A 14,514-nucleotide genomic window follows, 5' to 3' on the forward strand; every position below is an offset into this window, starting at 1 on the left:
AGTTAAAACATAGTGATTTTTTAACGCCATGGTCCAGAAATATGTTTTTTAATAATACTTTCTCAACATTAGTAACAATAAAATATATCCTATGTTACTTACATATAAATTTCCTTTCTAATGGTGAATTTTTAAAATCGTCACAGTTTTTAAGTTATTTCAATACATACAAAAATACAAATCTTTCCTCTTTGTAATATTAGATAACAACGCGTAGATTTTAATTTTTTTGCTGCGGACGGAGTCGCAGGCGACAGCTAGTAGGTTATTTATCTGTGGATGTACCAATTTTGCCGAAACAAGAGTAAATAGATTTAAGTTATCTTACTAATAATATAAATGCAAAAGTTTAGATGGATGGATGTTTGTAACCTAAACGACTGAATGGATTGTTATGAAATCACACTAATATTATAAATGCGAAAGTTTAGATGGATGGATGGATGTTTGTTTGTTATCGTTTGTAGCCTAAACGGATAAACGGATTTCGATGAAACTTGGTACGGATGTAGAGGATAGTCTGGAAGAACACATAGGCTACTTACTTTTGTTTTTCTAATTCCACGCGGACGGAGTCGCGGGCGAAAGCTAGCTTGCTATAAATCGAAGTATAGTCAGAAAGAAAACATATGCTACTTGCTTTTATTTATATTTAATTCTACGCGGAGTAGCAAAAGCTAGTGCAATATGTTTTAATTAGATTTTTTATAAGAATTTAATTTATTTTATTATACAAAATAATAATTTTGTTAATGAATTTTATACTATGTATATATATGAAAATGTTAACGTGTTAATTAAATATTTTTACAGGACATTTTGATAAACAATGTCAACATTTTTATAACTCAAAATGTCATTAGTGATGTGAAGATCATTATCCGATTTATCCGGTTATCGATTCGTATACAGACAACATAAAACTGATTAAAATAATTTGTACTAAAAGTGGTTTTTAATTTTCCAACAACTAAACAACGAGATTATATAGTTCATAAAAAATACAAGTATTTGAACATTGCATAATACGTACTGGTTTAAAACAATCTAGCTTTTAGCTAAAGTTTGAGATTTAGCAATGACATCTTCTATAGTCCCCACCATGTAAAACGCTGCTTCTGGGATGTGATCCAACTCCCCTTTTAGTATCTGACAAAAAAATCTATCGATAAACGCTATGGTATAAAAAATACCATCAACATTGACCACAACTACAGTAAACTGTGAGAGAAAAAAATATGAATTTAAATACCTTAACTGGGAAACATCTAACAATTTTTTTGAGTTAAAGCGACAAAAACCATACCCGTTGAAATCCTTTGATAGTTTCTTCAAGTTTCACTAGCTTGCCAATGTGACCGGTAAATACTTCGGCCACCTGAAAGCATTTTAACAATTAAACTTGGACCATTTCAAAAAACTAATTTGTATTTGGCAAACTCATTGTTGCTACATTTTGTATCAACTTGAATCCACATTATTATTTCTTGTAGTACACTTCCTTCTATGTACATCAGAGAGTCTGAGCTTTGGGACTAACTAATAATACCTGAAATGGTTGTGAGAGAAAGCGTTGTATCTTCCTTGCCCTCGCCACCGTCAACTTGTCCTCTTCAGAGAGCTCGTCCATTCCGAGGATAGCAATGATGTCCTGCAGCGACTTGTAGTCCTAAAGATGATTTACATTGATACATACTATCTATAAAGCGTCGCTTAGTACAATTATAATGCGGTTTTGGGCTCGCATAAATGAAAGATAGTTTTTATCTAAACAATATATGCAAATAGTCTGAAAACTAGCTCGACACTGGATCTTCAAGTATCGGTTTTGCCACTTGTCAAAAAAAATCACATATGTTTTTGTATACTACTGTAATTTTGTTTGATGGCAGTAAAAAAGGTTACTTGTTTATTATTTGTAATTAGATTGTTTTAGTTAAGCCGTTCTAATCACGATAAAACAAAGAAAATTTAAGTAAAACTTTCAAATAAAATCTTACCTGTAAAATCTTCTGCACTCCTCTAGCAACGTTATAATGTTCCTGTCCAATGATGTGTGGGTCCATTACCCTGGAAGTAGAATCGAGAGGGTCGACTGCAGGGTAGACACCCAACTCGGCGATCGCACGAGAGAGCACTGTGGTCGCATCTAGATGGGCGAAGGTAGTAGCCGGCGCTGGATCTGTCAGATCGTCTGCTGGGACGTACACCGCCTGGATACATAAAGGTTACAACAAATACACTTGTACTAAAAAATATTACTATGATCGCTCTTATTCTTATTGAAAAAACAGCGACAAAATCCTTTCAATTAATTACCTTTAACAGATTCAATGAATTAACAATATGTCAACTAAAACTGTTATTGAGATTTTTTATAAGAAAACGGGCAAACGAGCAGCGGAAACACAGAGGTGGTCAATAAGATCTCTAGATTGGTTAAATTCGAACCATATATATTAAAAAAGATAATTAAAAATCGTGGACAATTAAAATTCGATATCAAACATCAAAAACACACTTGTACACTAGTGATAGAGCCGGCTTTAGTAGTTGTGATGCGTTCTTGCATCGTGCCCATGTCTGTCGCTAGCGTGGGCTGGTAGCCCACCGCTGATGGGATACGGCCAAGCAACGCTGACACCTAATAAGTTGAGTGTGAAAGTGAAATATACTGACAAAAACACTAAAGAAAAATTAAGACAGTTTCCGATAATAGTAATATTATTATGACTATTTCTTGATACTTACCTCTGAGCCGGCTTGTGTGAATCTGAATATGTTATCAATAAATAGTAATACATTCTGTCCCTCCTTGTCGCGGAAATGCTCGGCGACTGTTAGACCGGTGAGGGCGACACGAGCGCGTGCGCCCGGCGGCTCGTTCATTTGACCGTACACTAGCGCCACCTAGATAATCGGTAATTATTACCAATAACATGCACATCACTATCGAATTAAGACATCTGTCAGTGTTGTGTTGACATTTCAACGGGAATTTTTGTTTTCTTATTTGAATTTTATTAGAGGACTTTTAGGTTTATTATTGAAATTGTATTTAAAACTACCTTTGAGGTTTTATAATCATCAGTTATAACACCGCCGACTTTCATTTCGTTGTACAAGTCATTGCCTTCTCTTGTGCGCTCGCCTACACCAGCAAACACCTTAAAATAAATAATAGTGTTAACAATTTTATTTTATTTCTATGTCAAATGTAATGTAAAATGTATTGTATAGAAAATAAGAAATAAAGATATATGGGAAAGAAATGCTAACAAAATTGCCTACAAAACACTCTGGGAAACATAACGAATTAAATGACAGAAATAAAATAAAATTTTCATCAAAATATTGAATTTATACTTCTATACTAATATTAATTAAAAACCCAAAAACTTTTGGTCTATTTCAGAAATTCTTTCACCATTAAAAAGCTACGTTTTCAGTAACACAGGCTATGATGTCTATTATTTTTAATACCACGCGGGCGAGTCGCGAGCAACAGCTTGTGTTTAATAAAACATTGCCGACTTTTACTATGGTATTTTGTAGTCTAACCGAGAATCCTCCATGTGCTTTAGCAACGTTGTTGATCAACTCCATGATGAGTACCGTCTTCCCAACACCAGCTCCGCCAAACAATCCGATCTTACCGCCTGAGAAAATGAGTTTTAACAATCTATGTAAAGTCAATTGAGCGACTTTATTTTTTAAAATTGATAAATCGCACATTTATTTATAAAAAGAATTGACTCAAAATTTATCTGAGTTTTTAACATGAACGCTATTTTTTTCGCGAGAAGAATATGACTGATTCAACTCGCGTCACAATAGAACATCTGTGTACAAAATACATAATATAGAAGCATAGGAAAAGGTAGATGAGTGGAACGTACCTTTAACGTAAGGCGCCAGAAGGTCCACAACTTTAATGCCAGTAACAAGAATCTCCTGCTCCACGGACATTTCAACAAAAGGCGGCGCTTCAGCGTGGATCGGCGCGAACTGGTCCGTCTTGATAGGACCACGCTCATCTGCGTTTTAAAATGACCTTAGAAGTTTTTAACCGGACTGTTTAAGTAATAAATCATTTAATTTTACCTATAGGCTCTCCAATAACGTTAATAATCCGTCCAAGAGTCGCTTCACCGACTGGTATAGTGATGGGCGCGCCCGTGTCCACTACAGCCTGACCACGAATCAAGCCTTCAGTACCGTCCATTGCAATAGTCCGACAAGTACGCTCCCCCAAGTGCTGTGATACTTCTAATATGAGACGAGGCTCTGAAAATTATAAAATACGAGCTGTTCCCTGGCTTCGTCCGCATGAAATTATAAAAACTTTAATGTTTACGTTTCAGTGTCTCAAAATTCAAATGCGCAAATGACAGAAGGCCTTTGACATTGGATAACAATCACCGTTACCATGGCAACCTTGCTTCCTTGTTGTAGTTTTGTTTTTGTCCCTTTCCCGCATGACTTTTATCCAAATTATTTACTCCCTAAGTCTTATAACGTGAAAGTATATAGCCTAAAGCGTGTCGTAGGTATAGGGATTTTTAATTAAAGAGTGGATTATTCAAAAACATACTGTGCAAACATCCTACGTAACGTGTGTGTTTACTTTATTATTAGTATAGAAGTATAGTTTGGTGAGTGGATAATGATCTAAAGAGGAGGGGGGAAATGGTAGTAGTAAAAATACTTTTATTCCCCATACTCACTTCTTCCTGGTACTTCTAAAGCGTTTAAAATTGGCGGCAAATGCTTGTCAAACTGTACGTCGACTACTGCGCCAATTACTGCGAAAAAAAATACTATTGCTTACCCGTTTGTCTAAATTCAACCTTATTTGTATCAAAGGTTTATTTATAATTTTAAAAGTACATTTGTTAAAAGTACATCGTGTTATACCTGCAATTATTTCTCCTTTAGCACCGGGTACAGATTTTACAGGTGTCCCTTGAGTTTCTTTGGGCTTGGTCCCGCTCTTGACAGGCGACTTTTTTCCATCGCCTGTTTCGCGCTTTGTCGGCGTTGAATCAGCCGACGTGGAATACTAGATAAGGAGTAATTTTGTATTTATGTGACGTCTAGTCGAAGAAATAAATTAGCTGCCCATTCGAGATGTACACCAAACTATCAACATAACCTAATTGCACTGTAAGCGTCAAATGAAACTGGGTAGGAAATAAATTTCCCTAACTTCATGGCAGTGGTTCTCAAACTCTTTTGTATAATATTCCTTATGTTTCATCTTTGGGCACACACCGTACCTCAGAGGGATACACAATTTTGGGAAACACTGGTTTACACTGTCATACTTGTATAATGTCTCAAGAATGCGCTAGTGATCTCAAAATCAAGTTTGACTTTGCCCATGGGTTTAAAATTGTCAACTTACATTTAAATTAGGGATTTTCAATTGAGCGCAAGCGCCGATCTTAGCCATACGTGACCACTTCTTTTCTTGTTGCGTTTCGTCCATTTTTTCATATTTTTTCACTACAATTTTCCGAACGCTAGATGGCGCTGTTTTTAAAACTTTCGACTTAACCGTCTCAACGGTATCTAATTTCGAATTATTCCTTGTAGCAGTTAATCGGATGTTAGTACTGATATGTTGGCATGATGTTTTGCCGTATAAGTTATCTGTTGAACAAAATAAAGTTATTTGTCTGATGGTTTTTACTGCGAGAGTGCTGCAGCAGAAGATTCTCAAGCGCCACAAAAATTGTGGACCATAAGACTTCCAATATAATGATTTATCAATAATTTAGGATATTAGTCGATGATTAAGGCTTTTTTTTATTACTATACTAATATTATAAAGAGGAAAGACATGTATTTCTGTATGTATTGATAACACAGAAACTACTGGGCGGATTTAAAAAATTCTTTCACCGCTATAAAGGTAATTTATCTGTGAGATGTGATAGACTGCTCTATGTGTTCTTCTATACTATGCTCTACATCTATGACAAATTTTTATCAAAATTCAATGAGCCGTTTATTTGCCAGCCAGATATTTCGAGCCACTAGGGGGTAGTTGCTCTCCATGACTTCCCTGGAGATGCCCACATATTAAGGTAAGTAACGCATCTATTATTAACGGAAGTATAACCAGTCACTTCCAAGGACCAACTTAGACCTTGATATTTGTACTTACTTGATACAAACCACTTAAAACTTGGAATCACTTTCATTTTAACGGAATTTTAAAACGTGTTACTTGATGTTTGTGAATACTAGATGTCAATGTCATATTTATTTTTAATTTGTCAAAATGAGTTTAAAACGAACCGTGAAGGTTAAGAAGGTAAAAGGATTAAGTATTGACATCAAAAAATGGACAGATCTATTTCGTATTCATTTAAAAAAAAAAAACAAAGTAAAATAAAACACTATTTCTTTGCCATTCTTCTTCTTTTGGTGCCGTCTCCTAACGAAGATTGGCAATCATTACAGCGACTTGAAGTTTGGACACAGCAGCTCTAAATATAGAACGCGTACTTTTTTACGTACGTACGTTCTTTGCCATAAATACACAAAAATTTACAGAACTTGTTAATGAAATAAAAAAAATCAGATCTCGGCCAAATGGTAATGGCTCAGGTGATGGAGCCTCCAGTTTGTCACAGTTTGCGTTGGTTTTCAGCCTCCCATTTTGGTTATTTTGGAGCTGACGGTAGCGAATTGCATCGGTGATGAGGATAGTAACTACTTAACAAACTATCGCACAACTGTTGCGCGATTGTCGATAATTTTACAGTCAATTGAACTATTTAGTTGCACAAATAAAAATCGAGTAGTGTGCGCATCTCCATATATGCTCATAGGAAACAAAGCGAGACGAAACGGTTGTTAGTCTTTGTTTCTGGTGTTTTATTTTTGAATGGGCCGGTGCAATACCACGACCAAAGAAGACAGGGGTGAAGTGGAAGCAATTCCGCGTTTCGTCTGATGAACGTGGTGCCGGAAGCTTAATTTAGTCCCTTTTCACCATTTTCTTAAGAGGTAAGAATGGGAATGAAAAGTGGATTTGATAACGATGGAGACGCATAAAGAGGGGAAAAATTCTCTTTATGTGCGTCTCCTCTTTCGTTGAATGAAAGTATCTAGTAAGCGGATGTCTATGGTCAGTCGCTTTGTCATTTCGGCGCATTAAGGTGGCTCGTTGCTCGTTTGCCACCTTAGAATATAAAAAAAAGTGCGATAGTGTAGTCAAAGGTTCTAAGTTAATGTATAAAAATTCAATAGGTGAAAACAAAAGAAGATACGGAGTGTTTAAATATTGAAAATAACACTAGAAATCGGGTGTGAGGTGGATTTATGTAAAGGGGCAAAGGGTTAATTGTTCTGACACGTGGTGACTCCCACGCCCCACACCCCATGGTACCAGCCGTACAAATAATTGTTTTATAATTAGGCATGTCTTTGCGTTGTTACTGATGATTTCTGTGATGTAAAATCACAGTAGAAAACGCTTAAATATTCGTTCAAACGAATTTCGTTAAACGAAGACATCTCGATAGATATATTTTTTTAAGTTATAAGTCACAATCCTCAGGCATTTTTACTGTAAAATTCACGGTGTAAGTGTCAATTGTAAACTACAGATTACTCTACGAATCTTCTACCAAAAACTAACTTTATATAATAAACTGTCCTGTCTACTAGTTAAGGAACGCACAGAGAAAAAAATTACTACATTTTTTTTCATGATAAGACTTAGATATCAAATATGTCTAGCGAAGCTAGTAGTTAGTAGTAAGGAGAAGGTAGTAAGGTAGTAGCTAGGATATAAATAGTACATAGTATATAGTATTAGCTAGTACATAGACAGCTTTTGTTTTTTTCCGATTTAAACGTACCTGTAAAGTACAAGCGACATTGGACTATTTATTGACCATCGGGTGAAGGTTTATGGGACATAGAAAACTGTGGAGTCAAGTAGTTATTATTTAAAACTCGATAAGAGTAATGTTCATACTCGGGGCTGTTAAGCAATATCCTTTACACAGAAGAAACGCCTAAACTAAAAAATAGAGCTAAATTTTTCCTGATGACACTGGATGACTTTAGTTTCCCTTCCCACTCTAAAAAGGGAATGGACGAACAGAAAAAGGAAAGTTCTTTTTGACCCCACTGAATCAGTAGGGTAGTTTCGATTTTATTCAGTTTCAACAGTTTTTCCTGTCTGTATTACTTGATCGTTTGTAATGTGTTTCGTTCGCGTCACCGCAAGCGTCAATTGTAAAGCCGCCATATTGTAAGGTTCTTTCTACCGTACTGTTCTTTGTTAAAATCAATATTTAAATAAACAATACTTTTAAAAAGTACCTAGAGTTATTTATTTCGAAGGAATTTTATTAGTATTACACGTAACTTATAAGATTGTGAAGAAGAGTGGAAATCGAATTGTAAAATTGAAAAATCTTTGAATCTCAGATTATGAATGCAAAAGTTTAGATGGATGGATGTTTGTTAGAATTTGCAGCCTAAACTGCTAAACGGATCTCGATGAATTTTGGCATAGATGTAGAGGATAGTCTGGAGGAACACATAGGTAACTTTGGTTTTTTCTACGCGTAAGGAGTCGAGGGAACCAGTTAAGAAAACCATAAAACGTTCAATCCACACATATCTCTGAGTAGTAAAAACAGTGTTAAAATATACTTACATTAAGTGTCTTCAGTTATACAAACAGTAGAGTAAAAAGGACTCAATAAAGCAACACATAGCATACTAATAACACTTCATTAACTATTCAACGCTGTTACAATACGAAGCAACGCTTCTCAAACTTTTCTAACCTTAAAACCATGAATACTTAACTTATACTATAAAAAAAATAAAGAAATGGCGCAAATAAAAGGCATCCGGTGAACATTTTTATTGTTTTTTTTTCTTTATCAATGTTGTATACATATAACTGGATTTGTTATCATTCTTGTGTCTTATAACTTATTGCTTATGTAACTGTTCTATAACTTATCTGTTCGTGTAATTTATAAATAAAAAAAATAGTTATGGGGTAAATTACTCTTATATTACATCTATATTTATGTTATAAAGAGGAAAGGTTTGTATTTTTGTATGTATTGATATAACTCAAAAAGTACTGGGCCGATTAAAAAAAATGCCTTCACCATTAAAAAGCAACGTTATCAGTGGGTAACATACTAGGCTAGGTGGGTAGGCTATACTTTTTGTTATTCTTTAATATCACGCTGGCGAAGTCACGAGCAACCGCTAGTGTATATTAAAAAAAACTGCATTAAAATATTTAAAATCGGTCTAGTAGTTGTTGAGTAATTTCAATACATACAAAAACACAAATCTTTACTCTTTTTAACATTAGTATAGATGAAAGTTTGAGCAACACTGGCCTATGTCATAAGCGCGATACAACGCCGTGGAAAACTCGCGGGCGTGGCGTGCTCCCTCCAATGGTAGTCTAGAAAATTACCTAATAATTACCGCTCTAACCAATGGAAAAGCCGAGGAAAATTACATAAAACTGAACACTAGTTTTCTTTGTGAAATAACCGCGGTAGAACGAAACGCGCGGTCGCGTGCACGCGTATTTTTTATCTGTACATATGTGGCTTGATTTTTTTAATTGTACTAAACGACAATAGCCAGTATCAACGAAGTGGACATAACAAAATACTTTAATTTTTAAAAACCAAATAAAAAAACACTAAACAAAATCGTTATTTAAATAAATAAACTTACAAACAAAAAGAATTTAATAAATTAAGTACTATTTTAATTGGAATATCACTCTATATCATTGCTTAAAAAATACGCTATCAATCAATCAATCAATAAAGCGTTTTAATTTCAACTTTAATGTCAATTTTCAAATGTAACTACAAATTTGTAATTAAAAAATATAAAAAAAATATAGTTTTGAGATGTATTTTAAATATTACGCAATAGTGACAGATTAAAAAAGGCGCTAAAATGGAGTCTAACGTTCCGTTATACGACTTGGAGTCTATGTCGTGTACCGCACAGCATAGTAGCGCATTGGCAGCCCTACGTTTACTCAGGAGTTACAATCATTTTCTTGTACCTCCCGGTAAGTTAATAGTGGTAGTTTTCATGTCACTGCACGAAATTCTTCCCGTTTTGCGCCGTGTCTAATTGTATGCACCAGAGAAAAATTTTACTCTTATCCCCTTCCGACACTTTGTTATAAAAGCATGGGAAAGGATGGTGGATTTGGCGGCGGGGAAGAACTTTACTAGAGACCCACCCCGGCTTCGCACAAGTCTAATGATAATACGAAAATCTGTTTATTTATATCCCATTATATAGAGGAGAGATTTGTATTTTTGGATTTTTGTAAGTATTTGATTTACACAAAAACTACTGGACCGATTTTAAAAATTCTTTCACCATTAGAAAGGTCATTTAGCTGTGAGTAACATGGTCTATAGTTTTTACTATTTTTAATTACACTGATCGAAGTCGCGAGCAACAGCTAGTTACCATAGTTATAATTGTATAAACTTATAAATCTTATAAATAATATAATTGTAAAATCCGTTGCGTTTAAAAAATAGGGACAAACAGATAGCAGGAATCGTGGTTGTTTTAAATATACTAGATGTTCCCGTGCGACTTCATTCGCATGGAATCATAAAAACTTTACTTTATACTTTTGTCAAATTCTCAATTGCAAATGTCAAAATTACCATTACCATAATAACGACAACATGAAGATTACTTTCCAGTTTATTTACCACCTAAGTTTGATAGCGTGAAATATATAGCCTAAAGTGTAGTAAGTGTAGGGCTTTTTATTACAGAAAGGATTATTTTAAAATATGCTGTGATTGCTGACATCCTACGACACAAAGAAGTGTGTGTTTACGCTTTATTATAATAGTATAGATATAGATAGATAAGAGACCTGAAAGCCGCTAGTGACCATAATTTATGGGTTTTTTAACTGTGTTTTATTTATTTTTACTTTCCCTAAAACATTTGTAAAAATGTTTAATAGCATTTGAAGAATTGAATAAGAAAGTAGTATCTTTCGCTTTCCACCCTTTTCTCAAGAGGAAAGCATAGGAAGGAAAAGTGGATTTGACGGTGGAGGAGACGAATAGGAAGGAAAATGTCTTCTATATGTGCGTTCCGTCAATGAAGGGTAGGCAAAGCATTTGCTATAGCGGATGTTTATGTGCAGCGGTCGCTTTCCATTTCAACGTATTCAGGTGTCCGCTTGCTCCTTTACCACCATATATTACAAAAAAAGCTATTAACAAAACAGTAGGGGACAGAACGGGGTGACGGTTAATCCGCTCTGGCATACAAACTCATCAGACGTAACGAGGTAGTATGTGCACGATTCTACACGTGCGGAATTAAAATAATCTTTCTCAGATAAATATAATCGCAATGATAAGTAAATATGTAGATTTTCTTTCTTAATACGTCAACAATGAAGGTAATAAAAAAATATTTGAATAACTAACAATACGATCAAATATTTGTCAAAGACAAACCTCAATTAGTGAGTTTGCCCAACCGTTTAGAGGGTGCAGGGCGGAGGGCGCGTGGCAGCGATCAAGGGGCCATCCATATTTTATTCATATGTTACCCATTAGCGACTTCCGCGAGGAATTAAAAAGAAATCTATCTATCTATACTATTATAATAAAGCGTAAACACACTTCTTTGTTGCCTAAGATGTCAGCAATAACAGCATATTTTTGTATATTTTTTTAAAAGCCCTACACTTACGTCACGCTTTACATTCACGCCGTTAACCTTAGGGACTAAATACTTTGGATATAAACCCTTATGTGGGAAAGAGATCGTAAGTTGTTGCCAACATCAAGGAAGCAAGATTGACAAGGTTTGTCATGTCACGTCATTTTGACATTTGCTATACCGGAACAGCTAGTTCATAATAATTTGTAAGAAGTAATATAAGGTAAGAGACCCAGTAGCTAGTAAGATACGATACATTATAATTTTAAGCCTTTTCGAGTAACTTTAGAATTAAATGAAGGTTACTTTACGATAATTACAAACGCTATCAAGTATTCTTTACATTATCGACGTAAAGTTTGTAATAGCAACACCTGGCCGTGGGAGTTACCGGCTGGTCGATTTGATCGGACGCCCACTCACCCCACAATGACAGTACGAAGGGTAATGATGTACCTTTGTAGTTCATAACCCCAATGTACACCTGCCTTATTAAATCTTTGACAAAGTAAATACGAATTGTGAAAAAGATTTGTTTTGAAAAACCAAAAACTACGACTGCCTATTCGATTATTCGATATGGACGCACACTCTTCGATTTTTAGTTGTGCAAATAAACAGTTGAATTTACTAAATAATCGACAATCGCACAGCTGTCGTGTGATTATTCAGACAAAGGTGTTTGCCCACTCTGTAATTGTTGGAAAATATTACCATAATGCGTAAAATTTTGTGATAAGTAGAGTCGAGGAATCTGGTTATGTCCCAACTTAGGGTTATTCCAAACCGTCTCCCCGCTCTGTCCTCATTTGGGGACAGATGAGAATAAAAAGTTTCACTCGTCGCAAAAGGTGGGACGGACCACCTTTTGCGACGAGTGGACATTTCGAACTTATTTTATTTCATAACGGTTCCATCTGTCACCTTATTGTAAATAGTGGGAATAAAAGGTGGGATGGATGAAAGTTTTTATTCTCACGTGGGGACAGCACAGGGTGACAGTTGGGAATAATCCCACCTTAAAGTTGCAGTTGCCTAACGGTGCATACGCTTTGACATGACGTGGAACAATAACATTGTGTTCCTTTATAGCCAAAACCGGAGTTCAAATACGGGAAAATAATAGTATATCTTGTTTGTAGATGTCCACGGAGTAGTTCCCCTGTTGGCAACGCTGCCGCAAGCTCCCTGTCTACCAGCGTACTGCCAGCATCTACCAGTCAGAACACCACGTACGTATTATGTCTAAATCACTTGAAATATACTCTAAATGTAAGTCTTAGATGTGGCTTATGTACCAACGTTACGCGGTATAATGTCACATAGTAGCGTCGCATCGAGCGGCTTGTTGCTCGCTGGTTTCACCGTAACATTGTGTACTGACTGCATAAATAAAAATGTGGATAACATTTTTTATGAATTCCTTCTATATTTAATTTGCCGACGGTACATTTAAGTTTTTTCATCAGTATTATCACCTACAAGTGTGTCTGATGTTGACGTGAGAAGGCGAGGAGAGAAAAGACCTATACCTGCGGAACTTAAAGATGAGAAGTATTTCGAAAGACGACGACGTAACAACCAAGCAGCGAAGAAGTCTAGAGATGCTAGAAGAGTGAGGGAGGATCAGGTAAGATTGCGAAAATAATTGACACAAAGATTTCAAAAGCAGTTAAAAGTAATAGTGTGTATTGAGTAACATTTTTTCAAACAATTTTGAATAAATAACTTTATTCATTGTCAGTTAACTAGACACTATCTAGCCTATGTTACTAACAGATAAATTACCTCTCTAACGGTGAAAGAATTTTTATAATCGGCCCAGTAGTTTTTGAGTTATTTCAATACATACAACAATACCAATCTTGCTTCTTTATAATCTATACATATAATAAAATTGGAGTGTCTGTTTGAAACATCAAAAGAAAAATTCCAGATTTCAGGGAAGATGATGTATTTGCGTTGCTCATAACGAAAATCGCATTTAAAAAAAATTGTCAGTCTGTCTGTCTGTTCGCAAGCTGTTCCAGATAATCTGCGAAACGGCTGGACTCATTTTGACGAGTCTTTCACTGGAGGGTAGCTGACATGAATAGGCAGGCATATTATAGGGTACTTTTTTAATTCTGCGCTGTCAAAATGGCGCAAAGGGTGCTCTTTGCAGTAACGAAGTTTGCGGGCGACAGCTCGTATTATATACCTGCGTTATCCCATTCGCAGATAGCCTGGCGTGCTTGCTACTTAGAACAGGAGAATGCGTCTCTACGAGCGCACGTCGCAGCTCTCCGCCAGGAGGCGCTAGCGTTGCGCGCACTACTGGCCCAGCCGGCACACACACACACACTCTGCGCAGACGTCGTCTCAACACAAGAGCAAACACGAACACATGGTCATACTTGTTCGATAGACACACAAGGCGCCCCTACTTCCACAACAACTGATTAACTGCACTCTGTACTAACTCAGGTTTTGTGCTTGTAATTATCATTTTAACAGTGGTAGAGCCCGCTTTAAGATGGCACGAATGGGACGGCTCTCCCGGTGTACCACGACCACACAGAAGACATGCGTGAAGAGGGAGCAATCCCGCGTTTCATCTGATAACTGTGAGTGTTGGTAACCTAATTAAAGTTCCTTTCCCTTGACACTATTTCCTTATAAGAAAAGAATGGGAAGGGAAAGTGTATTTGACGGTGGAGGAGACGAATAGTAAGGGCAAATATCCTATTTATGTGCGTCTCCTCCGTCAATTAAGGGTAGGCAACGCATCTACAACTG

The 14,514-nt window shown here is 36.0% G+C and overlaps 2 protein-coding genes across 2 annotated transcripts; one reads left to right on the forward strand and one right to left on the reverse strand.

Annotated features, from left to right (window-relative positions):
• Positions 1–1,018: 1,018 nt before the first annotated feature.
• LOC106109565 (ATP synthase subunit beta, mitochondrial-like) lies at positions 1,019–6,229 on the reverse strand. The gene is made up of 14 exons (XM_013291125.1): positions 6,173–6,229; positions 5,408–5,655; positions 4,918–5,062; positions 4,728–4,805; positions 4,105–4,287; positions 3,900–4,037; positions 3,562–3,659; positions 3,069–3,167; positions 2,752–2,910; positions 2,522–2,644; positions 2,001–2,213; positions 1,550–1,669; positions 1,307–1,378; positions 1,019–1,149 (listed from the first exon to the last, which is right to left on the reverse strand). Exons 1-14 carry the CDS (start codon positions 6,207–6,209, stop codon positions 1,048–1,050), a joined length of 1,815 nt encoding a protein of 604 aa, XP_013146579.1. The 5' UTR covers positions 6,210–6,229; the 3' UTR covers positions 1,019–1,047.
• A 3,746-nt stretch (positions 6,230–9,975) lies between these two features.
• Positions 9,976–14,191, forward strand: LOC106109541 (CCAAT/enhancer-binding protein delta-like). Its single transcript, XM_013291077.1, has 4 exons — positions 9,976–10,093; positions 12,879–12,968; positions 13,206–13,366; positions 13,957–14,191. The coding sequence occupies exons 1-4, from the start codon at positions 9,976–9,978 to the stop codon at positions 14,179–14,181; spliced, it is 594 nt and encodes a 197-aa protein (XP_013146531.1). The 3' UTR covers positions 14,182–14,191.
• Positions 14,192–14,514: the final 323 nt, after the last annotated feature.

Source organism: Papilio polytes, unplaced genomic scaffold (assembly GCF_000836215.1).
Source record: "Papilio polytes unplaced genomic scaffold, Ppol_1.0 DF821189.1, whole genome shotgun sequence".
Lineage (NCBI taxonomy): Eukaryota > Metazoa > Arthropoda > Insecta > Lepidoptera > Papilionidae > Papilio > Papilio polytes.